A 27,013-nucleotide genomic window follows, 5' to 3' on the forward strand; every position below is an offset into this window, starting at 1 on the left:
CTTGGTGTTGAGAATGCTGAATTTAATTTGCGGTTATACCTTTCGAGGGGGCTGTTGGTTCGGTTGACTAGACGCCGGCTAATGCCACGAACATTCCAAAGACGAGGGGGGATAATCTCAATCCACGTTCGACGAAAGTAGGGTCAAAAGACCCCCCCCATTTATCCTCACTGTAGATAATGTGTTTTTCTGCTAGGGACGCCTGGATACGCTCGATGACGTATTCAGTACTGAGAGGGTCGATCTGGTCGATGGCAAAATTGCGAGAATGTCGAGCATTCCTCGACCTATTGCAGTAGAAATCTCAACTATCGGAATGCTCAATTTCTGCATCCGACGATGAACCGCCTGCTTGAAATGTAAGAGACAACCGACGATCTTACTGTGAGGGAATTGATCCCTCACCGCATAGAGTTTGCATTTTCGTAGTCACATATGATTGTCCCCGGCTCCATGTTCATGCTGGTCGTGACTTGTACACAGCGTAGACAGTGCCACCAACTCCACTCAGTTTTGCTAGTCGATAGCATTGTGACGGCAGGGATGTAGCAACGGGACGCTCTGTCGTACACCATGATGACGGCACTGTTTGAAAAATGGAGGAACACAGTGAAATGTGCCGTCGATGAAAAGAGATACGCTGGCGTAACTCAGTAGCCGAATCAGCGCGAGGTGTCCTCATCCAAGAGCGCGTTATGGGCCGTCTTCACTAGAATACGTGAAGTTGATCTGAAAGAAATTCATCCCGTCGCGAGCTAGCGAAATAGGAGGGACTTCAGCTAGACCGTATATTGATCCTCCAAAGTGCCGATTCCGGGCTCGATAGATGCGGCTGAAGACATGCTCCTGCGTCAACCCTCGTCTGATTGCGCCACCGGTGAGCTCTTCTTAAATGAGATTCCAAATCTTCGTAGAAGGCGCGGAAATCTGTTGAATGGCCAAGATATTGGTATCGTCAGCCAATTCCTGACTCATATCTTGAGGTTCCGGTGGTGCAGCCGACTCTCTTTTTCCCTCAGATGACTCATCCAAAATCTCGTTGATCTCACCGGCCCGAGCCTCGCGGCCATAAGACTGGCTAGTACGCTCGCGACTCTGGCTTTCGGTCGAGCTGCACGTGTGAGAAAATCGTTTTTTCCTTGACACGACCTTGTGGCATCTCATCCAGCTTGGCGAGACAGGCAGGCTCACCACGGCGACCACGGTAGTAGCTGCACCGGTAAGCTGTCTTCGTCTCCGAGATGTAGCCCCTTGTCATCTGGAAGCCCTTCCAGTGAATGGTAGTCCTGTAGGCTGTGTCTCCCGTTTCATCCACGTCGTGCACAACACAGATAACTGTAAAATAAAAAGAATCTACCTCTCCAGTTCCTCTTAGTATTTCCAAACCGATCGCAAATTCTTGCTAATGAAGTTGGAGGCATTACGGCCAAGCATCTGTAGATTTATTGAATAGCCAAGTGTTAGTTACGTGCATTATATCGGTTAGTATGACGTCTGCGAGGGGATGCAAATTGAAATTGGTTCCACCAAATGGCCAAATGGAGTGAATTTTACATTGAACTATTATGTACGAATTTCATGACTATTTTATTGGTCCAGCTGGTTGATCAGAATGTATCCGTATTTTACGCTAATAAATTCTGAGCCCTGGCCCAGACCCATCTGGTATTAGACCATTATGAATTCTACCGACCAGGACCTGGTAGATACGAGACTCGCGGAAGTAGCTGGCTGGGCACTCGTTCGCACGTCGCGGTTGCCTGGGTGGACCTTCGATCTGTTCGTGTGTGCCCAGATCCAGCAAGTAGTCGGCGATATCACGCTGAGGCGGGCACCTGAAATCAAGAGTCTCAATGTGTCCCTCCGGATCATGACGTCGTCGAACAGAGCGAACACTTCAGGCGACGGCTGCAATAGCGCGATGACGACGGTCATGCACACCTTGTGCGCTACACTGCGCTGCGTCTTGATAATATCGTATGTAGCGGCAGGGAACCCGAAAATATCATTTATACCTCTTTTTTTTTACGTGCGCCAATATTTGCGTGAGGAAAAGCCCCGCTAATAGAAATAAATAGCTGAAGTTTGATCATAACACTAATACATTATCAGTGTAATTATTGTGCTTGCTCACCACCTCCTATCTAGATGCAACCCGCCGACGGTAGTAACGTTCCAGTACTTATGATTGACCCTGAAAAACAAGATCATCTCGAGTGTCAGCGCTGATAGGCGGTTGCGCTCGTAGCGTAATACCATTCGGGCGGTGCTAAACAAAAGCTCAACGATGTTTGATGTCGGTGGGATTGCACCGAGCAACACGTATGCGCTTGGTGCATCGTCCACCTTGCGCCGTTCTAAAATTCGATCAGCGAAACCGACTTTAGTCGGTTTCTCCTGATGAACCGGATGAGGAGCACGGCGGAGAAATGGTTGCAGCGATGACCTCTCTGCACGAGTCATCTTTTAACAGCACTTTCACGACACCCGACTCAAAGTCAGGTGAATGCACAATTTCGGCATTTGGTGCTGCAAACGTGGAAACAAAATTTTAATAAATAAAAAAAATAAAAAAAAATTTTCCATGTACCGAGATAGTCGCCAAATGATGTGATTGTCCGCAGGCGCTTCATGAGGGATTGGACCTGCTCCAGCGCCTTTTTGTAGGGCTCCAGAAAACACCGGACAGCCAAATTGAGGTGATGACTGGCGCAGCCGACAAGCGGTACGCCCATCAGCCTGGCTAGCCGTCTGTTTATTGCACAATTACCTCTACCAACAAATATGACATTAGAGAGATCCTTACCGAAAAACGGTACAAAACGACGCCAAAGCAGACATATGGCTTTCGGCGTGAGCCGGTCATCCGGTCCGCTGACGATTGGAGCCATAGAGAGCGGGCGGGGGGGGGGGGGGCAGTGGCGAACCCCATCCTTGTCGTAGCACGCGTGCACTGCAAGGTAGTGCTCGCTGCCGTGGTCCAGAATTGCCCTAAACCGCTCCGGGAGCTCGTCGCCGATGCTCACCTCGACCGCTTTTGTGACGCTCTCCATGTCGTCTCTTCACACATGGTCGCCAAATTGGTGTACCTTACATAGAAATGATTATTTAGAAAATAATTAACTGGAATAGGTAAGAACGGTACAGTACCCTCGCTAATTACGTACCGCCTTGTATACTTCATCTCTACGAAGGAGAGAGGGAGGTTTCCTTTGACGACCCACTCGAGCCATACTTGCCGATTAGATGCCTTTTGACGCACCCACGGAAGTAGCGTCCCCGTGGCAGCGGTGCTGGCAACCTCCATCTCGACCTCAAAGTTATCGTGGTCGGACTTAGCGTGGGATACCAGATTGGTGTACCCAGTTTTGGGTGCTTGCTCCCGTGTCTTGCCACATGCCTTGCAGACTTGCAGGTCAGTGGGGTCCCCGTCCTCGGTAAGATAGGGCTTAAAGTATAAGCAGGCGATTTGCTTTGGCGTGAACTTGCTCTTCGAGCGACAAGGGCATCAGACATGACGGTTGCGGTTAAGGTCGGTTTATAGATTTGCAAATTGCAGAATGAACATGAAAACGAGCTACAGAGCTACTAGAATCCTCAGAACCAACCACCCAACCACTGCCGAGCAAAATAAATAGTGTGTCGCCGTACACAAAATTCAGAAATACAAAAACGATCTAATCATCGAGCACTGTTCACTTTTTTAGCGTTACTTTTTCTTAAATTTGATTAGCTAACTGGAAGAATGAATTTAAATTTAGCGATTTGCTAAGTTAAAATTGATTCCGTTGTAGCTTACAAGTTGATCATGCCTGCTAGTTGTACGCAATCAAAGCAAACCCAAGTCGGCGATTTTCATTCTTTATAGCTTCCTGTCGGTCAGGAACATGACATCCGGTACTCAGCGGAAGACACCAATGTGTTGGGTGTCAAATGTACCAGAAAGGCACAAACTAATCGACTGTGTAAGGCTCACGGAGGAGGTGCTCGCTGTCGCTTTCCAGACTGCACAAAATTGGCCCAAAGCCGAGGGTTATGCGTCGCACATGGAGGAGGTCGTCGTTGTGCCGTCGACAGCTGTACCAAACTCTCGCAGTACAGGGGGTTATGTCTGGTACACGGAGGTGGTCGGCGCTGTAGCGTACCCGATTGTCGAAAGTTTAGACAGATCCGAGACCTCTGCAAGTCGCACGCTAAGATGGCGTCTGCCGCTACAAGCTTTTCGTCGACATCCGGTCACCTTCTCAACGCGTCGCACCACATCTAAATTCTCGATTGATTTTCTAATGAACCCGCTTCAAAGTAACACAGCCACAAAGAGGTTCAAGAACCTCCAAAACTGGACATTCCGCGCCTGTATTGATGTGCTAGTTATCGATCCCAGTGCAGGTTTTCGTCGAAAGTGAAAATACATTACTTAGTATTTTGAATTGAGCATCTTTCGGTATTTCGTTTCGTTCTCATTGCAGCCATTTAGATCAGACGACTAACGACTAGTCATGTATTTGGTCTTCACAATAGTGGTACATACACTTTCGAATGACTCACGTAGAGGAGACAGCAGCTGATACATTTGGCAGCAATAGCTGCGCATTGTCGACTGGATTCATCAAGAAGTTGATGGAAAATTTGGAATTCGATTCGAGGGTTTCTCGTACTTTGATCTGCGCTTTGGCGTGGGCCTTGCACAGATGACGGCTGCCTAAACTTTTGGCAATTTGGAAAGTTGCAGCGCCTTCCACCTCCATGAGCTAAGCACAACCCCATTGTACTGAGAAAGCTTGATGCATCCCTCGGTGGCACAGCGGTTGCCACCACCGTGGGCGACACAAAGTCCGCCAGACTGTGCCAGCTTTTGGCAGTCTGCACTACGACAACGTACTCCTCCTCCGTGTGCCTTGCAGAGCCGTCGTGTCTGGGCTTTCTTGGTACATTCTGGAGCACTGCATCGAGTTGACTTGCGCCGAGATGAATTCGGCAAGTTGGCGTGAAAAGCCAACTTAAGAGCCCCTTTGTCTTCTCGAAAAATACCTGGAGTAAACGATTTGAGCTATTGACCATAATGCCGGATTGATCTGCAAATTGAAGACTGCACTCTTGAGATTTTTTGTGAGCAAAGTTTGAAAAGGTAATTCGAAAGCAAATCGATGTTTATGCTTGGTTTTATGCTTCAACCATTCTCGATCTAGGATATAGAACGGAGGGACAGTTCATCTACAAAAGGCAATGTACCTATTTACATGTACTTTGATGAAGAAGTGATCGGTGGTTATCCCACTGGTATGAATCTGCAGTAATAAAAAGGTGTAAAATGTAGCTCTATTGCCCTTGGCACCTAACGTATTCCGATCAATTATCAAATAAAATTGGATCGAATCAATAGAATGTTTCACCATTTCTGGGAGGAATCGCCCGTCAAATCTGATACCGAAGCCTTATGGCTACTTAGGTAGATGATTGCATCATCTTAATGTACAACACACAACAAACGACCAATCGGCTCTCCATCCAACAACCGCGACAGAACTCTCCATGGCGGACGATATTGCAACGTGGGACGCTTCTGGCGTCGTGGCGCGGGCCAAAGCGCTGATCCACTCGAGCAACGTGCGTGTCCTCATATTCCCCTGCGTCTTCTCTATATTTACACACAAGGCGCAGCTCTCGGATCTCTCTGTATCCATCATAACCGCCTTCAAACGCCTGTCGCTCATTATTCCCTTTTTTCCACTGTTGTCCTTGATATTCACAGTACGACAAAGTGGCCGATGCACGGAAGGATGTGGACGACACTGTGGCCAAATGGGTGGCCTTTGTTCAGACGCAGAGCGACCCCATGAACGTGGCCAGAGGCAGCACCGCCGTCGTGGCCTTATGGCGTCAATACGCGGCGCTAGAAATGGAACTGCGGCAGTTCAAACAGGCCACTAAGGTGTTCGAACGAGCTGTAAGCTGCCCCATCGCTGGCTCCTGCACGGCCTTATGGCTGCAATACGCAGACTTTTGCGTACAAAGGAAGAAGTTTTCTAATGCCAGGAAGATCTTTGTGCGGGCCCTGCAGACACTGCCCGAACGGGAGCAAACGGCCGTGTGGGCCCGATTCTATGGCTTTGTATGTACTCATGTGGACAATAAGTTGTCGCTGGCCATGCTGCAGCATCAGGTTATGCCCGACAAGTTCCCGCAGCCTGGAACCGCATCCACTGCTGCTCCTTCTGCTACTAGCGCCGCCTCTGTGGCTACTGCCACGCTGCCGAGCACGCTGCAGCCTCAACAGCAGCCCAAGACTGGGGCCGTGTCGCTGGTATACCCTGTCGTAGCTTTTATTGACAAGACTGGCGAAGTGACGCCCTCGCCTTCACCTCTAGCGGTCGAGAGTGTCGGCCACTTGGGGGCCGTCAAGCGGCCGGCAGATCCACGTCTTGCTGGCGGTGCCAAGCGCGCCAAACAAGACGTAGCGGCGGCCACAACCCCGGCCGAGCCTACGGCCTTCTTCTCGCACATCCCTGTGACGCTACCGTCTATCCCCAGCTGTCCGCACTTGTTGTTTGATAGCGTGGCCGACGGCGGGGCCCAGAAGCAGATTGGCAACGAACTATTGGAACGTTTGTCGGACGTTCTAGGAGATAGCGCCGTCTTTGAAGGCGTACGCGATCTCCGCGACAACCAACGCACTCGTGACCGCGAGATGCTGTACCGTTGGCAGGAACTTGTGGCCATGCAGATGAAAGAGGGCAGCGAGCTGTTTGCGCGCCATGTGGCGTTGGAGATGCAGCACGGCTTCTCGGACCCGCGTGGCCTCATCGCACTCAAGACGCAGCACTTGGAGCAGCGTCGCGAGTTCTCTAGTCGGTGTCAGATGTCTCAACAACAGTTTATCGACATTTGTGCAATGGATCGTGCCGGCGCGCTCAAGGCCCAACAGATTTCGCTCGAGAACATGAAGATCCCGGAGATTCAGGTGACAACGGAGGCCGAAGCCATCAGTTTGCAGGTTCGTGTACAGTGAGTTCTAGTTGAGTGGTGTGTGCTAACTTGTGTGTTGCTTGGGGCTTTTGGTAGCGCGCTATTGTAGGTTTGATTCTTGAAGCAGAAAAGCTGTGGCGTGAGGAGAATCAGCGCAGTATTGACGCTGCTAAGAAGAGTCAGACAGCCTCTTCCTCTGCCTCTTCTAGTCGGCCTCCTGCGAGACAGAGGAGAGACAGTCAGGACTCTACGACTTCCAGTCACTCGACTGCGCGTAGTTCTATTAGTGGTGGTGGCTTTCGTGGTAGTGGCAGTGGCAACCGGCAAGACCCACGCGGTGCTCGTAACTGGGGCGGTAATGGCAACAATCGCCGCCGCGATCGTGACCCGCGTGGAGGTCGAGGCCGCTCTAACAAGTGGGACATCCAGCCTCCTCAGTCAGGTCCTGTTGCCGCTGCTGCGCCCTCGCAGCAGTCACGTTACGATTACCCTGGACAACAGACTGCGCCTGCGCAGCAAATGCCCCTGTATGACCGTGGGCCACAGCAGATGCAGGCTCCTTCGCAGCAGCCACGTCCATTCCAGCAGCAGCCGTACGGTATGCCCAATGCATCGCATTACGATGAATACGGTGGCCGACAGGGTCCCATGCCGGACCAGCAAGCGTATGCACCGCAACCTTCAGGAGCCTACTTCGCTGGCCCGCAGGATGGCCCGCATGGCGATCGGTTTGTAGGACAAGGCGGCCCTTCTAGAGGCGCTGCTGGCGGTTGGCCACAGCAACAGCAACAGGTATTCCACCAGCCTCAGCAGCCGATTCGGTCACACTCTGGTCCTCCTGCTGGTGGAAATCCTTCTCTCGCGCGTTATGGCGCAGGTGCAGGTCCTCCGGATGGCTCGGGCCCCGCTTCGTACGGCAACTCACGCATGCCTACAGACGCCCCGTATTATCAGGAACCTCCGCCGCAGCAAGGGCCTTATGGCCAGCAGCAACAGCCACCGCAACAGCACCGTGGCAACTTCTCTGCATATCCGTACGATCAGTATGGCCCACCCCAAGACGAGTTCCAGCAGCGTGGAGGAGGTAGACCCATGGGAAACTACGGGCAGCAGCAGCAACCGCCTCCGCAACAGCGCTTCCAGCAGAACCATGTACTCCCGTCGCCTGGCATGAACAGCAACCGTCGGAATCGACGTGGCGGGCGCCGTCGGTGAGATCTGACAGCTACACTAGCACCTCAAGGCCCGTTTCGTAGTACTCGCTAGTCTAGCCTACCTACGTAGAACAAGCACACGCATCGATACAACGTTTAGGTGGGAGCAAAACACGAAGTCTAACATGCTTATACTTGAGCAAAAGACGATTAAAATGACGGTATTAGAGCTCTCCGACACGTTCGGCAATCTCCATGATGCTGGACGTAATGTTTTCAGGCACGCGGTCGTACGCCCTAGCGGCGACGAGTAGAACGTCCCGGATGAGACCGTGGTTGCCCATGATGTCGACGTGATCGGCCGTCTCAGGTCCGCCACGCGCGTCGAACAGCATGGACACGGGGTTGTGTCGGTATTCACGAACACGTACGTCGACGTTGCCGGGGTTGAACTTCTTCGTCCGCCAGCCACTGGCACACATGAGGCCCAGAGAGATCAGCGGCACCGTGCCGTCTCCGTCCGAGTATCTGAGCCCACCCTTGATGTACGGAAGATCGTCGGTATCCGTGTTGAACACGTACGGAGCAACACGTTTGCCGTTCACTGTCGCGTTATCTTCATCGGGCGGGTTGTCTCCGTACGTGTATCCTCGCTCAACAGGTTTGCCGACACCGTAAAAGCAGAACACATTGAGGCTCGGAGCTTTGGGTAGAGCAGCCTCCAACGGGTTCGTCCAGTACTTGGATTGATCGTATTCAGGCAAGGACAGATCTTCGGCAATACCGGTACTCAGCCACGAACGGAACTGGTCAAGGTACGGGTCTAATTTGCCCAGCATCTTCTGTACGCCTCCGATAGTGACGTTCTCGTGTGAAGTATTGACGAACCGAACGACGTGGCCATTCGATCCGTAGCGTGCCACGTGCTCTTTGACCTTCCTTGGGTCGATCGTCGAGTTCTTTCCGGTCGATAACGGGGAGGCCGCTACCACATCGTCGGGGGCCGAGTCGGCCGTGCCCCAGATACGGTCACCACCGATAGGCATCATCGAGAACACACTCGACCACGAGCGGGCCAGTTGCGTACGCGCCGACACACTGAAAAAGTAGCCGAGGAACTTGGACAGCCCGCCCAGCTCGGCCGTATCCTTCATCTCGCCCGACATCAACGCACTGATCGTCTTGACCACGCCCAAGGTCGGGCCGGCAATATTAACGAAGGACTCAAGGTTGGTCTCCACCCACTGGTCGCCACCTTTGCCTCCGTTCTCACTCTCTACCCACTTCAAAAAGTGGAAAAACACTTGCGTAGCATACGAGTGCGTGACCAGCATCACCTTGTGGCCGCCGGCCGACATTCGCGCCATCTCGATAGTGTATTTGAGTTTCGTAAAATACCCGTCGCGCTTCTCCAAAAGATGCGGCATGAGCCTCCAGTCGTACGCGGCCATGTACAGATTGTTGCTGTCGTATCCGATCTCGGCCAAGTTCTCCACCATCTTTCCCCAGACCCAGAAGCCGCCGATCAAATAGTCGGCCGCTTCTAAGCCTTTGGCCGCGCGTAACTTGATGCCGTCCGGGTCCATACCTGACGACCGGTTGAGCATCATGTGCTCTAACCAGCACTTTTGGTTCATCATAAACTGCTGCAACATCCTGGATGTGCCCCACATACGTTGTCTGAAATAGGCCTTGCTGCATTCGCTACCGTTCCAGATCTCGAGGCCCGTAGATGTGAAGCCGGGCACCAATACAACAGGCGAGTTGGCCGTCACGTTCTCTTGGAACAACTGGACACCGGGCCGAATCTCGGCTGCACCCATAAGAGGTGGCCGGTTATCGAAGGCAGCCATGAGCTCTTCCTTAACGTTCACGGACCAGTTAAAGTTGTCAAACATCTCCCGGACCATGAGCAATGAGTCTTCGCTGATCAGAGGCTTCTCCAGGTAAAATCTCTGAAAATTGATAACGGCCGCGACACCAATAATGACGCCGGCCATGATGGAGTAGATGCGCTTCCTGGCCACGTGGTCGGCCGCCCGCGCGTGCCAACTTTGTGTCCGGCCGAGCGAGCGAGCGGCATGTTGAAACGTTTCCTTGGTTCGAGACTGCTCATCCTTGGGGGCCGAGAAGGCCGAAGCGACGGCCTCCTCCGCCAAGGCCTCGGGGGATGATGGCCTGTCACTGGAGGTGCCGCCGTGTGGCTTGCGCTGGCGCACGCCCGAGGCTGAGGAATCGTCGTCCAGTGTCATGACTCGAGAGGACTTGCACTGGCTGGGGCGGATTCGAAAATGACGCCAGCTATGAAACTTTTTGGATACCGATACATTTAAATTAAGACAGAGACAGGGCCGTCACCATGAATTTCACGAAACTTTCGTTGAAAGGCATCGTATTTGTGCTGCCGCCTTGATTACCTGATTTAGGCAGTTGCCTGCAAAAGAAACCATCATCACTTGCAGACCCTAAAGCATTGGCAGTGTCAATGGTAAAGGTTCTGGCCACCTCTGGCACTTTGGCCAGCGAAACTGAAGTTTCCCAATTTTTCTTTCGCGACAATGATTTAATCAGGTTGAGGTTGGTTGCGAACTAATAATTCTATTTATGCTTAACGCTCTTCTGTACTTGAGAACGAGGGCGCTCGAGATGTAGATGCACACGACATTACATGGCCACCTTCGTTCAGTCGCAACAGCTCCACGCTTCACATCGGATCGTCTCCCGCACGGATTTCTCCGCAAAGCTGACGGAACGGACGGGTAGCAGGCAGGTTTCTTACATCATGCCCATGCCGCCCATCCACCCATGCACCATGCCGCCATAGGAGCAGCAGCGCCGCCTCCTCCGGGTGGTCGGCGATAAGAGCCTCTGCCGTCATCATAAGCGACGCCACACTCGAGGCATCCACCAGACCCGTGCGCACCACCTTGGTAGGGTCGATGATACCGGCATCCACCAGGTTCACGTACTCGCCGGTCTGGGCGTTGAAGCCGAGCTCGGGCGAGTCATTCTCCAGCAGCTTGCCCACAACGACGGCGCCTTCGTGGCCGGCGTTCTTGGCGATCTGCGTGGCCGGGGCGCGACAGGCGCGCTCCACGATTTCCACGCCCACCTTCTGGTCCAGGTTGGCGCAGGAGTCGTACAGCGTGTTGAGCGAACGCGACGCCCACAGCAGAGCGGCACCGCCACCGGGCACGATACCCTCGGCCACGGCAGCACGGGTGGCGTTCAGGGCGTCCACAACGCGGTCCTTCTTCTCGCCGACCTCAACCTCGCTGGCACCGCCCACCTTGATGACGGCCACACCGCCGCTCAGCTTGGCCAGACGCTCCTGCAGCTTCTCCTTCTCGTAGTCAGACGTGGTACCTTCAATCGAGGCACGCAGCAGGTTGCCACGCTCCTCCACGGCCTCGGCCGAGCCGGCACCGTCCAGCATCAGGGTGTCGTCCTTAGTGACCGTCACCTTCTTGGCGCCACCCAGCATCTCCGGGGTGGCCGTCTCAAGACGGTGGCCTAGGTCCTCCGAGATCACAGTGGCGCCCGTGAGCACGGCCATGTCCTGCAGACTGGCCTTACGGTTGTCACCGAAGCCGGGGGCCTTGACGGCGCACACCTTGACGCCACCACGGATCTTGTTGATGACAAGAGCAGCCAGGGCCTCGCTCTCCACGTCCTCAGCGATGATGAGAAGCGGACGCTGCTGCTTCACGACCGTTTCCAACATGGGGATGATGGCCTGCAGACTCGAGACCTTCTTCTCGACCAGAAGGATGTACGGGTTCTCCATCTCGCACGACTGGGTCTTGTTGTCCGTGACGAAGTAGGGCGAGATGAAGCCGCGGTCGAACTTCATGCCCTCGACCACCTCCAGCTCGTTGTACAGCGTCTTGCCATCCTGCACCGTGATCACGCCCTCCTTGCCCACGCGCTCCATGGCGTCACTGATGAGGTTGCCGATCTCCGTCTCCGAGTTGGCCGAGATGGTGGCCACCTGGGCCACCTTCTCCTTGTCGGCCACGTCCATCGACAGCTTCTGCAGACCGTCCACGACGTGGTCCACGGCCATTTGGATGCCGCGGCGCAGGTCCGTGGGGTTCATGCCGGCGGCCACCGACTTGCAGCCCTCGCTGAAGATGGCGCGCGTCAGCACCGTGGCCGACGTGGTGCCGTCACCGGCCGCGTCGTTGGTGCTGCTGGCCACCGAGCGCACGAGTTGCGCGCCCATGTTCTCGAACTTGTCCTGGAAGTCAATGCTGCGGGCCACAGTCACACCGTCCTTGGTGATCTTGGGAGCGCCGTACGACTGGTCAATGACCACGTTACGGCCCTTGGGGCCCAAGGTCACCTGCACGGCGTTGGCCAGCTGATCCGCGCCCTTAAGCATAGCGGCCCGACCTTCCACGCCGAAGCGGATGTCCTTGCCCGATGAAAACAGGCGGCGGCCTGCGGGCGAGAAGCGCGCGGCCTTCTTCACAGCGACGGCAAGCGTGGGGTTCATCTTGTGTCTGAGCTTTAGCAGATTTCGGAATGACGCGCATGGCCCCCCTTGGAATCCAAGTTGGATCGGGTTTCTGTGTGGTGTGCAGCAAAGCGACAATTAGCTTCGGACGCAGCAACTTGGATCTGGTTACAAACTGCTTGACTTGTGGAGAGATGGTGCACACTCAAACGCCTCTGTCCTTACAAGTGTCTCTGGCACTCTCGCGAGAGTGACTTTTTCACGCTGGAGACTGTTCTAGAAGGTGAATTTGCTATGCACGTTCACCATGGCAATGGATTAACGACAAGAATATGCTTCTCCTATTTTAGCTAGTTCTTACACAGGTACCGTGGAAAATGCCGACAGGATGGGCTCGTACGTCAGCAAGTTGAACAAGAGCGAATGTGAATACTTTGATTGGAAGCGCATCGACACTCGTAGAGAGCATCGAAGTTTAGCAATTTCCTGTATCGCGGTTGCACTCGGAAGCGACTACCAGTGTGAAGCTCAAGTGATCATTCAGAAGAACCGCTCTTAAATGCAAGACGTGCAGTTGGACCACCGGTAAGGCTGCGCTTGAGCGGGCTCTTTACGCACGTTGTTATGACCTTCGATCGCTTTGCGGCCCTTGTGGCGCGTATTCGACGCGTATGCAAAATGGTTGAAGGAAAGGAAGCGAAGCCTTTGCTGGAGTACAGAGGCTAGTTCCGTTAATTCAAAGTATCGTGCACTTGTCAATCGGTGCATGCATGGTACTGATCCAAATGTGCTGCTTTTCGTTGCCAGGTAGTTTCCAGAGACACCTCCAGCACCCGAGCCATCGTGACTGTTGTTGCCAGACTGGTTCTTGAGCTCTGTAGCTTCCTTCGACGTGTTTAAGGACTCGTCCGTGATTGCCTCTGCAGTTAGCCTTGATGATCTGACCCATCGTTCATCAGGGCCTCCAAAATTAGCATTGTCAATAGCATTATCTCCGAAAATTACAATTTTCCACAATCCTTGGGGGTCAAACGAACAAATACATTAATGAGAGCTTATGCAATGACCATCAGCTCGATCCGAAAAGGGACGAGGAGAGGCGGGTATTTCTTGACTGCTTGCTGCTTGTTCTCCAAATACGAAGTGAGAGAGCTCGCCACGAGCAGTGTATACCGGTACCGTTTCGGTATACCGTTACTAAAAAACTGGTGTGGAAAACACAATTCCCTTGCTTCGCTCTGCTTCGCTATGGAATACACCTTTCCACAATCCTTGGGGGTCAAACGAGCAAATACATTAATGAGAGCTTATGCAATGACCATCAGCTCGATCCGAAAAGGGACGAGGAGAGCGGTGCCCCCTTAAGTGGTCATGCATAGAGGCTCCACTAATGTAGCGTCGAATCCCCCGGTGGGCCTGCCACCATGTTCGCTGAAAGCGTGGTGACGGACTCCTTGCAGATCCTGGTGTAGGTCTTGTACGCGTAGGAAACCCAGCGGCCGTGGAACTGGATTGTAAGTGCATCCGTGCCAGATCGGTACATGTGCGTGGCTCCCCCGGCGCGTAGAGAATGAGAGCTGAACCGGCGGAGATCTCCGCCAGTGCGAGCGGCAGCGCCTTTGATGGCTTCGGACACATCTTCGGTCGATACGCAGGCTGGTTGTCCCGAGCGTGAGATGTACACGGCGGCTGGGATGCTTGCAGGGAGATTCCTCCTTGCTTGATGGAGGATGAGGGCTCCGAACACGGGGCACAGAAACTGGTGACCAGAGCGAGTTAGCATCCTAGTCGTTGGAGCCCCACCTTGATTGGTCTTGGACCCGATCAGGTGAATCCAAACAGCCTGAGCCTGTGACGGACACTGAGTCGGCTGCCCAGCGGTATCCACAACCACGATGTCTTGCGCTCGTAGAGCGAACCACTTGAAGGATCCACCTTGGATGGCTACGATCTCTGATCGTCTCAGAAGAAAGAAGAATGCCAAGCACACTACCCCCCACAGGGCTTGGCCACGGGGATGTTCCATGGCCAGGCCTCGAAAGCATGCTTCTAAGAGGTGGATTGACACGGGTGCCTTGCGGCGTCGGGGCGTGTCGAGACGGCTAATTCCTTTGAGAAGCATGCGGATGTGCGGGTGTTCAATCGGGAACTCACATCCGGAGGCGGCGAAGAAATGGCGAACGCCATGGAGCACCGCCATGATGGAGGCGCTACGGATGGGACCGCCGGATCCAAAGCCAAACTGAAATCCATGTAAAACGAAATCCGATATGTGCTTCACCATATCAGTGAGAGTCATGCCATGAAGCCAGGGAGAAAGTCCTCGTCGCGAAGTCCATCTTTTCCACTTGTTGAAGGCTCGATTGTATTGATCAAACGTGGAGTCGGCAACGGAGTGCGCGCGGAGATATGCTGCCAGATACTGGCTAGGCCTTGAATGTCCGTCTTCGGGGCCACCTGCGACCACCCATGTGTTAGCGAAGCAAACACAGCTGCAAAAGATGGGTTAGCGGGAATACGGGAGCCGGCACCGGCGCGCGTATTATCTGTTCCAGCGACGTGAGACGCTGAAAACCGAAGCCGATATGATGCTTCCCACCAGCTAAGCAGGCGGATCATCACTTGAGCCCTGGGGTTGCGTGAGGCCAGCTTGTTTTGCCATGCGACAGCGGATGAATTGTCGATACGGAAGTGCACGTGCCGCGGTCTGTTGCCGATGGGGCTGCTCGCGGACCATCGTTCTCCCCAAGCGTGCACCGCGAAGGCACACGAGAGGAGCTCGCGGAAGTTGATGTCAAAGCCGTTGGCCGCTCCCATTTTGAATTCCGCTATCAGCGATAGCTCGGATGGGGTAAATGCGTAGGTGAGCGCAGTCTTCGCCAATACGTCAAGCGCACACAGCCCGACATCCGACGCGTCCATTTCGACCACAACATCCGGGGGTGGGAGAGCGTTGAAGTATTCCAGAGATACACCGTTTAGCTGAGGGCTGTGCAGAATAAGCCACCACCATAGCAGGTCTTCTCGCATTGCGTCTGTCACGGAGACGCCCTGAAAACGATGGAGTTGTGCCTCACGGTGGCGGAGACGCTGAAGGAACGGTCGTGCGGCCCGAATGCAAGTCGCCACATGACGTAAGCTGCCCATTAATGACCGATACGCTTTTCTAGTCAACGTCGGGGAGTGGTAAGCTGAAGCGACAATCCTGCTTGCCTTTTGGATCTTGGAAACCGGTAGTGCGACCACTCCATCGACTGAGTCGAACTCCAATCCGAGAACGCGCTGGCGTGTCTTCCAAGCAGTGAACTTCTCGATGTTGATGGCGTCAGCGCCCAGAATGGCCACCATTGCGTAACGGAGGGAGCGGTCTATGTCGGAACAGGTCGTTCCTATGTCTGCAGCTACGTTAATGTGGTCATCCACCCAGTGATAATTGAAGAAACCGGCCGGAGAAGCTGCGTTGGTATGGCAGCCATGAACGTGGGAAATCGCTCCGCCGAAAATCTCGTAGAATCCCGGAGAGCCTGTCCATCCGAAAGGCGCGGAAAGCTCGATCACCAGGGCGTTCTCTTCCTCGATCAGCCCGGCAAACAGGTAGACGCTGTTGCTGTGGATGCTAATATTCCGGAAGGCTGTAGCGACGTCGCCCGCCATCACATAGATTGGTACATCGGGGAATTCTTGCTTTGCTTTTAGGATCTCCCGTGCTACCGCGTCGCAGTGGATGTAGTCAGGTTTGGTAATGCTGTCTTGATCGGTGCAATCGTTGATCGATGTTCCTTCAGGATATGACAGATCGTGGATCGTACGTCCGGAAACCGTGCTGTCCTCGCTTCCCTTGTCCACGACGCCGAAGGGACTAATGATTATCTCTGGCCACTGCTTCAGAAGATCCATGTCGAGGACCAGGCACCTCCCAGCATCTTGCTCTTTCCTGATATTCTTGCGCAAGATAGCCATGATTCACTGGGCGAACTGACTGCCGAGGTGGTGTTTCTTTTAGCTGGACTTCGACACCTTCTTGAGCAATCTTCTGCATCTGCGCCAAGTGCGTATACTCTCTGCACAGTTCGCCAAGAACCGCTGGAACCAAAGTCTTGTTCGGACGGTAATCCCGCTCCGTTTGTCCCCGAACCAGCTCCACGAACGCCGGTAGCAGTAAAGCTGAACGGCGTGCGAGCTCCGACAGAGAGCGTTGCAATGGCTTATTAAGCACGTATACAGGTCCATCAGCGCCTTCTTGCGTTGTAGGGAAATCAGGCGCTGGTAGCTTTATGCCGAAGCTGGCCATGGCCTTCCCGAGCGTAGCCGATTGAACTTCTCGATTCAGGTCCCGTCGCCGACGTGCATTCTCATGCATTTGGTCCGCGGTTTGACTTGAGACTACACGGCGACGTGGGGTTCTTTCGATCCGAAGTATGTTTCCTGTGCCATCTCTGTTAGCCGAGTGTAGCTTGTCTGGATTTGCTTGACTTGTACCCGAAGTCGAAGGCATGCTTGTAGATATATCAGGATTCATCGGAATTTGGACCTTGGTAGACTTCGTATTATCGCGTCGGTCGTTTCGTCGTATATTCTCGCTAGTGTACAGATCGTCTGACCTGGATGGGCTGCACCCCGGGGGGCGTGTATACGTGGATGGCTGTATAGACGACATGGATTGTATAGTCAAAGCAGGCCGTATACCCGTGGGTGACTGTATTGCCGACCCAGACTGTATAGTCAAGGGTGGCTGTATACCCGGAGGTGACTGTAAAGTCGACCCGGACTGTAAAGTCAAGGGGGGCTGTATAGCCGTGGGTGACTGTATGGTCGACCCGGACTGTATAGTCAAGGGGGGCTGTATGGCCTTGGGTGACTGTATGGTCGACCCGGACTGTATAGTCAAGGGGGGCTGTATGGCCTTGGGTGACTGTATGGTCGACCCGGACTGTATAGTCAAAGGAGGCTGTATAGCCGAAGACGTCACTTGTCTCGATTCACCGCAGGTTAGGGTGAACCTGGAAGGCGATGAACCCAGTACATCAGCAGGTAAGGAGAGGATTTCGTTGGCAAAACGGAGGCCTTCCGGAGAAATTTCTCGCTCGCGCGGCAAAATCCTCCCCCACCGCTTCGCTCCCCCCTAACCTCCGCCCCCAAACTCTCTTCGGTCGGAAAGAGCGTGTCCGAACACAGTTCGCTAAGGATGCTCGTAGCCAGAACTTCTGCAGAATCTTGTGTATTATCCTGCTTTATCTGGTTCTCGTACCGAAAGGATGTCGAGCTACAATCCCCCCGGCCCCATCAGCGACGGTCGCCTTGGTTCGTGTGGTGGGAGCCATACGTGCGATCGACCCAGTCTTGTAGACGCGCAGGTAGCGGATCCGGCCAATTGTGGACACGCTTCGAGTTGCCGCACCGGTCTCGCGAGCCTCCAGAGCATGGAAGCCCCGCCACATTCAGGAGGCAAGGCTCTTGGCCGCGACGGTTCAGTGGTATTAGCCGTCAAATAACACCCGGAATTGCGGGGTTGCGCTCATGGTCGCGCTTCCCGTTGCCGCGCGTCTCTCGAGATACTTGTTTCTCCTGGGCGAGTACGCTTACAAGCGCCATAGCCCATCCCGTGGAGTGGTACTCGATCGACCGCAGCGATTCGCAGAAGCCCGACCACCACTGCGTGTTGTCGTCCTGCATGTACGCCAGGGCCGAGCCCAAGAACTTGTTTACATACATGAGAGTAAGTCGCACACGCACCGGCGTCGTGTCCGGGTCTGCGGACTTGTTCTTCGAAACGAACACTCGCAGCCGGCTTGTAAGCTTTCGCATATAGTCGTACCACACATCTTGACCCAGCGCGTTCAGTCCGTGGATGGCGTCCAGGATGTCCTCGTAGGAACCGCATTCAACACCTACGGTAGGTAGCCCAGCCGAAGGGCCGAAGTCGCTTGAGAAATTTGCGTTGGTTGAGCCATCTTCCAGGCATGCCATCTCGCTGCTCTCCTTGAAGTGCATGATCGTCAGTCCGTGAGACCCTAGTCGGCCGCTGAAGATGGCCATCAGCACGGCCGGTGTCGCTCGAAACTTGACGCACTCAAGCTCCCGTACCCGTAGAACAAAAGACATAGCAGACGTAATCTTACCTGAGTTCATGCCGAAATCCCGGAACATCCGACTCGCAGCCAACAGGTGGGCCTGCGGAGGATTGTAGTCGCCCCTTCGTCTTCTTGGAACCTTCTTGGAAGCTTGAGCTTGTCAGAAAGCGAACGTCCGGGGGAGGGAGCTCTCCCTTCGAGTTGGGCGCTGTCACGATGGCTGGGGTAGCCCCGCCCCGACCAACACCGTTATGACCGTGGAGGAGGCGTAGACGGACGACTTCCTCTCGCAGCGCACGCAGTTCTGTCATGACTTCCGTAACAGGCCCTCGTGGTGTCGTAGCAGCAACTTCTCCCGCCTCACCTTCAAGCCGTGACTGCGCGTACCACAACGGACCCCCCTCCACTGCGCACCAGCAAGCGTGCTGCGCATCGCGGGACGACCGCTGCCGCGTTAACTGAGGCCCGGAAGGGCAAGAAGAAGGCGACGAAGCGCACCCCTGCGGCGAGTACGGGTCACAAGAAGCCCGGCGATGGTGAGGACAACACGCCGTCTGACCATAAGCTCGAGGACAAGGTGGCTCCGCCCAAGTCGAAAAGGTCGAAGAAGGCTCCAGCTTCAACAAAGGTACCGGCGACCAGCGTGCAGCTGCCAGCGTCACCCTTCCCCGAGACAACATCGACACGTCAAGGCTTCGACCTGACGTCGTTCATGGCGTCGTTTGATCCCGATCATGCCACGGTGACGGGATACTGCTGACACGCCGGAGTCAGATGTAGCCGTCAACGGCTCGTCACCGCCTGTTACATCGACGACGACGTCTCTGCTGGCGGAAGCTACGCTGTCCGTAGGGGTACTATCGGCCCTGGACGACGGCGAGATGGGAGCACTGGTGGCCTCGGTGGTCGCTTCAGTGGTCATCGTGCGATAATGTTGTAGGAAGCCCCCTTTATTTCTTGACTGCTTGCTGCTTGTTCTCCAAATACGAAGTGAGAGAGCTCGCCACGTGTGGTCAGCAACAAGCAGGAGCAGTGTATACCGGTACCGTTTCGGTATACCGCACTGGTGTGGAAAACACAATTCCCTTGCTTCGCTCTGCTTCGCTATGGAATACACCATACTATAAATTTCAGTCGCTCTTTAGAATTTTAATTTTTAGAGATTAATATTGCAAAATGTGTGAGAACATGCTACAAACATAATTTTTCATTTCAGGAATCACCTGCGACGTTGCCTTTCTGGACTACAAGCAAGTTTTCTGTAATTTTATCAAAAACAATAATACTAGCTCAATTTTACATGTATTTGGATTTCGAGCTCTCCGTGTGGCAAATCAGATCGCAAAAGGAAAAAGCGAGGTATTCTTGTCACCCACTATAATTGACCTTGAAAATGTTAATTTTGGAGCGCTTGAATCTTCATAAATAAATTGTTTAAAGGCATAATTTATTTCGGCAGATAAAACAATACCATTATTTACTCACCAATTTACACTTCATCGGATAATTTATTGCGAAGCCGCGATCAGCGGCCATATGTACTGAGATACGTTGTTAATACTCGATTAAGTACGAATCGCACAGATTTTCGCACGGAATCTAGATACTGTCGCACCAGACTGGTATAAAACTTCTCCCACTGTGAGCTCAATCTGCTTCTTGTTCATGGGCTTCAGCCCCCCGGCGTACGCTATCCCGTCGGGTTACGAGTGGCTCTACACGATCTGTCCGCACCAATTCGCGCTCTCGAACCTCGTGAGTCTCGTCTTCGGTCAGTGTTCGGGCATGCCGACGTGGGATGAAGCCACACAGGCGTACACGAACGTTGGTTCGGAACTTGGATGTCAGCCTATGGCCAACTCACCGGTGACGGTGGGCCACATCACGGTCAAGGAATACGCGGAGCAGTATTTTGGCATGGACTACAGTGACCACTGGAGGAACTTCGGCATCGTGATTGCTTGGATCATCTTCTTCCGTCTCCTGGGGCTGGTGTCACTGCGTTACAATAACCATCAGAAGAGATAGAGGTAATCGAGAGTGATCGTTTCTTGCAGAAGATAAAGAGAAAACACCATAACTACATGTCCTACAGAGGCCGGATTCATGTCATTTTATCTGCGGATCCGCAATAGACGTGCAATTACGTAGTCTTTACCGTGCACAGTTATAATACTGCAGTCTTACTCTGGCCAACTGGTGATGATGGCAATGCAATATCCAGAACTCGGTAGATGTCTCGCGATGCAAACAGCTCACGATCGTGTGATGTGATGTATACAGTACAGTGGGGAAAATGGACGTTGATTTCGCTCCAGAAAATGAAGTCATTGTTATTTTGTCGTACTTTGAAATACTGAACTACTTACATGTATTAATACTACTCGGCTCCCATTTTCTTGAATGACCACCTTAAGTATGCTCGATCGAGCTCTGAAGATTACCCTGAAATGAGCGATCTAGTGAGCTGCTACTACACTTTACGCAGACCAACCGCAACCTGAGTCGTAGCCAATCACGCGCCAAGAGGAGAATGAACGCGCCAATGAGATTCCAACATTCATCAACCTTATTGCCGCGGGGGAACTATTGGGTGTGCATCTGCAGCACCAGACTACTGCAACACTTCGAGCCACAGAATAGCGTCAGGCAGGGCTCCCGATTCATGCATAAGTACATAAATTAATGTACATTTATTTAATGCATAATGTATGGGAGCTCGAGCGCGGTTGAAAATGCATAATGCATGGGAAGAAAATTATGCCTTCACACTTTAATACCAGTTTTTGTAAGTAAAGGCCATCACATTTGTGGTTTCCATTAATGACCATACCGTAATTGAGGCATAGTTGGGTGAGAATGATAACACTTTTGTTTTTTATTTTACACTTTGTAAGCCTGGTGTTCTGTAAATAGGGAGTTCTTTGTTGATTTTTGCACGAAAATTCCACATAAATCACCTGATTTTACAAAGCATTATGATGTGACCACAAAATTATGTTGCATGAACGTTGACCCAGTTGACGACAAATTAATCCTATCTATCTCCCAGTAAAGTTCACTTCTAAATTTAGCGATGTATTAAAGGCTTCGCAAAGTGAAGTAAAAACAGGGGATTTGTATTTTTGGGTGCGTGGATTTATCTTTTCTGGTGGTTGACGAAGCGTAGCGCCAGGAGACCGAGGATACGGAAGAACACGATACATCCGATCACGACGCCGAAGTTGCGAGCGATAGTGTCGTACTCCATGCCAAAGTACTCTTCCGTGTACTCCTTCACCGTAATGTGACCAACATCAGCCGGAGAATCCGCCATGGGTTGGCAGCCGAGGTTCGAGCCAATGTTCTCATACATCTGCGTCGTCTCATTCCACGTCGGCAACTCGTCGCAATCGGCGAAAACGAGCGCCACCATGACCGACAACGGGAACTTCATTGGCGAGATCTCGTACAGCCACTTGTAGCCCGAGGGGATGGCGTACGCCGGTGGACTGAATCCCATAAACAAGATGAACACCGAATTTAACAGGACTCCGATAATAGCAGCCACTTCTTCGCTCGGGAATGCGTAGGCAAACATCATCCCCATGTACACTTCCATGAGGATCGCGAGCGACAGGATGAGCCAGAATAACACGGCGGGGACGAAGCCTTGGAACCCCACGAACGGGTAGAAGATCACGGTGAAGATCAGCGAGCTCATGAAGCAGTAGGGGATCTCAGCCAGCGTCGATCCCACGAAGTACCAGAACGCGTTATACGTCTGTGACGCCCGCTCTCGGTAGAACGAGGCACGTTCAGAGCACGACAGCGGTAGGACACTCTGGAACGCCATCATGCAGTTGAAGAGAGCGGCGATGAAGACCATTCCGACACCCGAATTTAGTCCCGAATAAGACGCGTAGTCAACGTCTACGAAAATAAGTCCGAAAACTACCGCCAAGATGATTGCCAAAAACATCCGCGTCAAATTGTACGCCGACGTCCGCCAGTACATCTGGATGTAGCGCCATGTAACGAACTTCAACTGCGTCATCGAGTCGGCTGCACGTTTCTTGCCGAACACCATTTCGGGGAGATCCGGCGACGGGACGGTGATGCCTTCCTTGGCCATATTAGTCAGCAACTGTTCGGTGTATGGGCTGTTCTTAAAATAGTCCACGAAATTAGTCTGGTTGCCCGACGAGTTACCCACTCCCGCACCGATACACTCGAGCATCCACGTGGCCGGGTTGTAGCCCTTGGGGAGCGGAACCACACCGGGGATGTTCTCAAAGTAGTCGATCAAGTTGCGGCAGTTCTTGCCCAGTTCTCCGAAGAACACGGTCTCACCACCACGCTTGAGTAGCAGCAGACTGTCGAACAGGTAGAACACTTCGGACGACGGCTGGTGGATCGTACAGATAATGGTACGACCCGAGTCGGCCACCTTGCGAACACCGTCCATGATCAACTTAGCTGAACGCGCGTCCAACCCACTCGTCGGTTCATCCAGGAAAATCACACTCGGCTGCGCAGCCAACTCCACGCCGATCGTCAGACGCTTCATCTGTTCTACCGAACTACCACGGATGATCTGGTCGGCAATGTCTTCCAGACCGAGTAGCTCAATACATTCATTCACAGAGTCGAACTTCTTGGCGTCTGGGATCGACGCGTCCTGACGTAGGAACGAACTGAACGTCAGTGCTTCACGGAAAGTAGAGGCCTCGGAATGCACATCCATCTGTTCACAGTAGCCGGTACTACGTCGGATAGCGAGGTCGCTGGCTTCGTAGCCATTCAATAAAATCTTGCCGGCGATCTTCCCGCCAGTCTTACGGCCAGCAATCACGTCCATCAACGTCGTCTTGCCAGCACCGGAAGAGCCCATGAGAGCGGTGATTGATCCAGGGACTGCGAAGCCGTTAATGCCCTTGAGTAGTTCGAGTTGGTCCTTCGGATTGTGCGGATCCGGAACCCAGTAGTGCAGGTCCTGGAAAGCTACAGTCACTGGCGTAAAGTTCTTCTCACGGTCACCCACAGGCAGTTCCACAATTACGTCGCCCTTGTCATCTTTACTCTTGGGCGTCTTGACCAACCGGTACGAGTCGTCCTCTACTGTCTTCTCCGACACGTCGACATTCTCGGGGGCTTCGTAGCGTAGGAATTCCAGCGCCAGGAAGGTCAAAACCAGGAAAATTACGTAGATGGCTACAACGTAAATAATCCCATATGCAATCCAGGACTTTTCCGTTTCGATGCCGAAAAGACCCAGATAATATTCACCCATCGTGAGGCCGTTGAATTGGGAACAATAGTCGATGCCATTGTACACACACACGTCAAACTCGCTTGAGCGGTACTGGTTGATAGCGAGAGCACGGAGACTCCAACTGATGGGACTAATCCAGTGTGCCCAGATGAGGTAGTCCGGAATTTGGCTCTTGGTCACTACAAAACCCGCGAAGATGACGAAGATCAGAATAGAAACCATCCCCAAAGGCGTCACCACATTCGCGTTCGGACCCACGGCAGACAGGAAGAAGAACCACATGCCCATCGCCAGGTTCATGAGGAACAGGATCACTTCGAAAATGATAAACTGGGCCGCATTCGCATTAAACCCACAGACCCAGTAGACCAATGTGCCAAAAATCACCGTCTCCGCAAGAGCCAACGGGATCTGACTGGCCGACGTGGCCAAGACGTACGAAGCTGTGCGGAAGAAGTTGGCGCCGCGGTGTTTGTAGAAAATGTCGCGCTCCGCCATGTACGTCGGGATCTGCGACGATTGACCCATGGACAGGAATAGAATCGACGAGAAGACAACACCCATCACCACGGACACTTGTGTTGGGTCAAATTGGTAAAAAGTCGTGCAGTACAAAAGACCCATCACGGTAATCATCGTCAGCCGACCGAAAACAAACGGTTTGTTACGGTACGTCACCATGAGTTGCCGACGCAACAGTGTCAGTGTGCTCTCAACGAAGCCTTGATGAAACACAGGCATGGATTTAATGTTGTCGCTAGCAACTTGCAGTAGCTCTGGGGCGTGAGGAGCTTCCAGCGCCGTCAGCATGTCCTGGTGGATACTCGAGCGCTTGAACAAGTCAGCGAACTCACTGGCAAGTCGAGGCTGCTTCGTTGCGAAGTTCGGTACTTGATACCGGTATTGTTCCGCAGTACCGAGATCGAGCAGGTAGTCGGCAATGTCCCGTTCAGGCGGACACGAGAAGCCTAGACCTTCAAAGAAGTCCTGTACCTGGTCACAAGGACCGTGGTACATGAGTTCACCGTCGTTCAAGATCATGACGTCATCGAACAAGGAGAAAACCTCGGGAGACGGTTGCAACAACGCAATGACCACATTCTTGTGGAGAGTGTGTGCCACACTGCGCTGCGTTTTGATGATGTCGTACGTTGCAGCACTGTCAAGCCCCGTGCTAATCTCGTCCATGAGTGACACGTACTTCATGCCAAACTCCATCTCGCCAGTCGTCACACGTTTGCGTTCGCCACCGGACACACCACGCAGCATGGCGTCTCCAACGATAGTGTCCTGGCAGTTCTGCAGTCCTAGTTGTTGAATCACAATCTCCGGGTAGTGATTAAAGTACGCCTTGGTAGCTTCCAGAGCCTCCAGGTTCTCCTTGTCTGAACCTCTGGATAGCAGCTCTTGATCACGACGCATAAACTCGCCACCGCAGAATTTGTGGGCGAACTTGAGCGTTTCTTTCACTGTCAGAGTGGGAAAGTGTTTGTCACGCTGGTTCACGTAGGACACGAGTTGCGGCAGTGTCTGGCTCACATCTTCTCGACGGACGTTGTTGAAGGTGACGTCACCCTCCACTGTGATGTTTTTCTCAATAGGGAACCGGCCACTCAGGATCTTCATAAGTGCCGATTTTCCGGAGCCAGGTTGGCCTAGCAACAACGTGATCCTTCCTGGTTTAAAGACACCGCTGATGTTTTTGAGGATCTCCTTGCGCACCGTGCGCTTCTTGGGTCCAACAAACATTTTCTTAAGGTCGTTCGGGATAGTTGGCAACTCGTGCTTGGAGCTGTTGTCGTCTACGACTACGATGTCGGCGCTTAGTGACAGGTTCTTAAAGCGCACGTCCATTTGCGGCATGGTGTGGCCCAGTGCAGCTTCAATCTTTGTGGCCATGTGGTAATGCAACTCGTGTGCCCCATGTGCCATCATGGATGCACCCGATTCGTAGCCGAGATGCTTGGGCCTGTCTCCATTGGCGGCACTGCTGGTCTGCCCTTCCATCGTGGATCAAGTCGACTGCTGAGAGATGTATTCGACGTGAGTCCTCGAAGGTGAAATGGAGAATGGCTCGAATGGAAACTGCTCACTTGTTCTCGACTGGAAAGTCCTGAGAAACTGAGGTATCTGGAGACGTTTGTGACCGTTGCGTCGTCTTGATTGGTTACAGCGTGAGGCTCATAATCGGACAGGTCGACTCTGGCAGACTCGAAGTGTACCACCATTTTGTTGCATCATCGTTTGTTAACTTTTTTGTTGCATCATTGTTGGGCTATTAGGGGTCCGGAATAATGGGGAAAGGATAACTTCTACATGAACCATGTCGTCACATGGATTCAGTTCTGGCGCTGAATCGACAAAATTTACCTCCACAAGCTGTGGCACAACCGCTTTGAGTAACGAATGTCGACATGTCATGGACATTGTCAGGAACACGCAAAAGTTCCGATGCAATCGACTGTGTAGTTTTGCCGTTCGCTTTCGTAATTTGGGTCAATTCTGAAAAAAATATGTATTTTGGCAGAGCCTAATGATGATGGCAAAGGAATGAGCGCATTTGCACAGCCGGGACATTGATGATGGCCTCTCAGCGAACAGCACTCTGCAAGGTGAGGTACTTTATCCGTTGACAATGTTACCAGTTTATGAACTGGACATTCCAACACGTCGCAGGCTGTGGTGGCTATTAATATAATAGCAACCAATGCAACCGTTCGCCTATGATCCAGCGAAGGACATCGGATCGGGCTCCGAGCTCCACGTCTTCCGCCCGTAATGATGCTGAACAGGCCATTTGGTGGTAACCAGGGGCGACTAGCGAGTTTTGTGATACCTAGGCCACCATCCATCGATAAACCGCATCAATAACTGCCAGCGTCATGCCTCACCAAATAGACTCAGTCTGGCAGAGACGTTGCAGAATGGCTGGTCGCATTCTGTGTTCCGTGTTGCGGTTGACCATAGATAAAAATTAATAACTGTTGTTATGACCAGCATTGTCATTGGACATCTCAACCATCGCAAACAGACGTCCTGCAGTCAAGCGCGTGTCAGCGAGCGTTTTTGTAGTAGATTCACCGGTCATTCACTCCTAGGATTCCGTCCG

At 52.9% G+C, this 27,013-nt stretch overlaps 5 protein-coding genes across 5 annotated transcripts; 2 read left to right on the forward strand and 3 right to left on the reverse strand.

The window, feature by feature from the left end:
- Positions 1–5,532: 5,532 nt before the first annotated feature.
- PITG_11964 (uncharacterized protein) lies at positions 5,533–7,721 on the forward strand (the record flags this gene model as incomplete). The annotated part of the gene is made up of 4 exons (XM_002901378.1): positions 5,533–5,676; positions 5,753–6,994; positions 7,063–7,609; positions 7,675–7,721. The coding sequence occupies 4 exons, from the start codon at positions 5,533–5,535 to the stop codon at positions 7,719–7,721; spliced, it is 1,980 nt and encodes a 659-aa protein (XP_002901424.1).
- Positions 7,722–8,299: 578 nt separating this feature from the next.
- PITG_11965 (uncharacterized protein) lies at positions 8,300–10,372 on the reverse strand (the record flags this gene model as incomplete). Its single annotated transcript, XM_002901379.1, has 2 exons — positions 8,300–10,216; positions 10,265–10,372. 2 exons carry the CDS (start codon positions 10,370–10,372, stop codon positions 8,345–8,347), a joined length of 1,980 nt encoding a protein of 659 aa, XP_002901425.1.
- A 325-nt stretch (positions 10,373–10,697) lies between these two features.
- PITG_11966 (chaperonin CPN60-1, mitochondrial precursor) lies at positions 10,698–12,640 on the reverse strand (the record flags this gene model as incomplete). Its single annotated transcript, XM_002901380.1, has 1 exon — positions 10,698–12,640. One exon carries the CDS (start codon positions 12,616–12,618, stop codon positions 10,825–10,827), a length of 1,794 nt encoding a protein of 597 aa, XP_002901426.1.
- Positions 12,641–20,315: 7,675 nt separating this feature from the next.
- PITG_11968 (ATP-binding Cassette (ABC) superfamily) lies at positions 20,316–20,678 on the forward strand (the record flags this gene model as incomplete). The annotated part of the gene is made up of 1 exon (XM_002901381.1): positions 20,316–20,678. The coding sequence occupies one exon, from the start codon at positions 20,316–20,318 to the stop codon at positions 20,676–20,678; it is 363 nt and encodes a 120-aa protein (XP_002901427.1).
- Positions 20,679–21,789: 1,111 nt separating this feature from the next.
- On the reverse strand, positions 21,790–25,911 carry PITG_11969 (ATP-binding Cassette (ABC) Superfamily; the record flags this gene model as incomplete). The annotated part of the gene is made up of 1 exon (XM_002901382.1): positions 21,790–25,911. One exon carries the CDS (start codon positions 25,909–25,911, stop codon positions 21,790–21,792), a length of 4,122 nt encoding a protein of 1,373 aa, XP_002901428.1.
- Between the last annotated feature and the right edge of the window lie 1,102 nt (positions 25,912–27,013).

This window comes from Phytophthora infestans, genomic scaffold (assembly GCF_000142945.1).
Source record: "Phytophthora infestans T30-4 supercont1.21 genomic scaffold, whole genome shotgun sequence".
NCBI classification, from domain to species: Eukaryota; Oomycota; class Peronosporomycetes; order Peronosporales; family Peronosporaceae; genus Phytophthora; species Phytophthora infestans.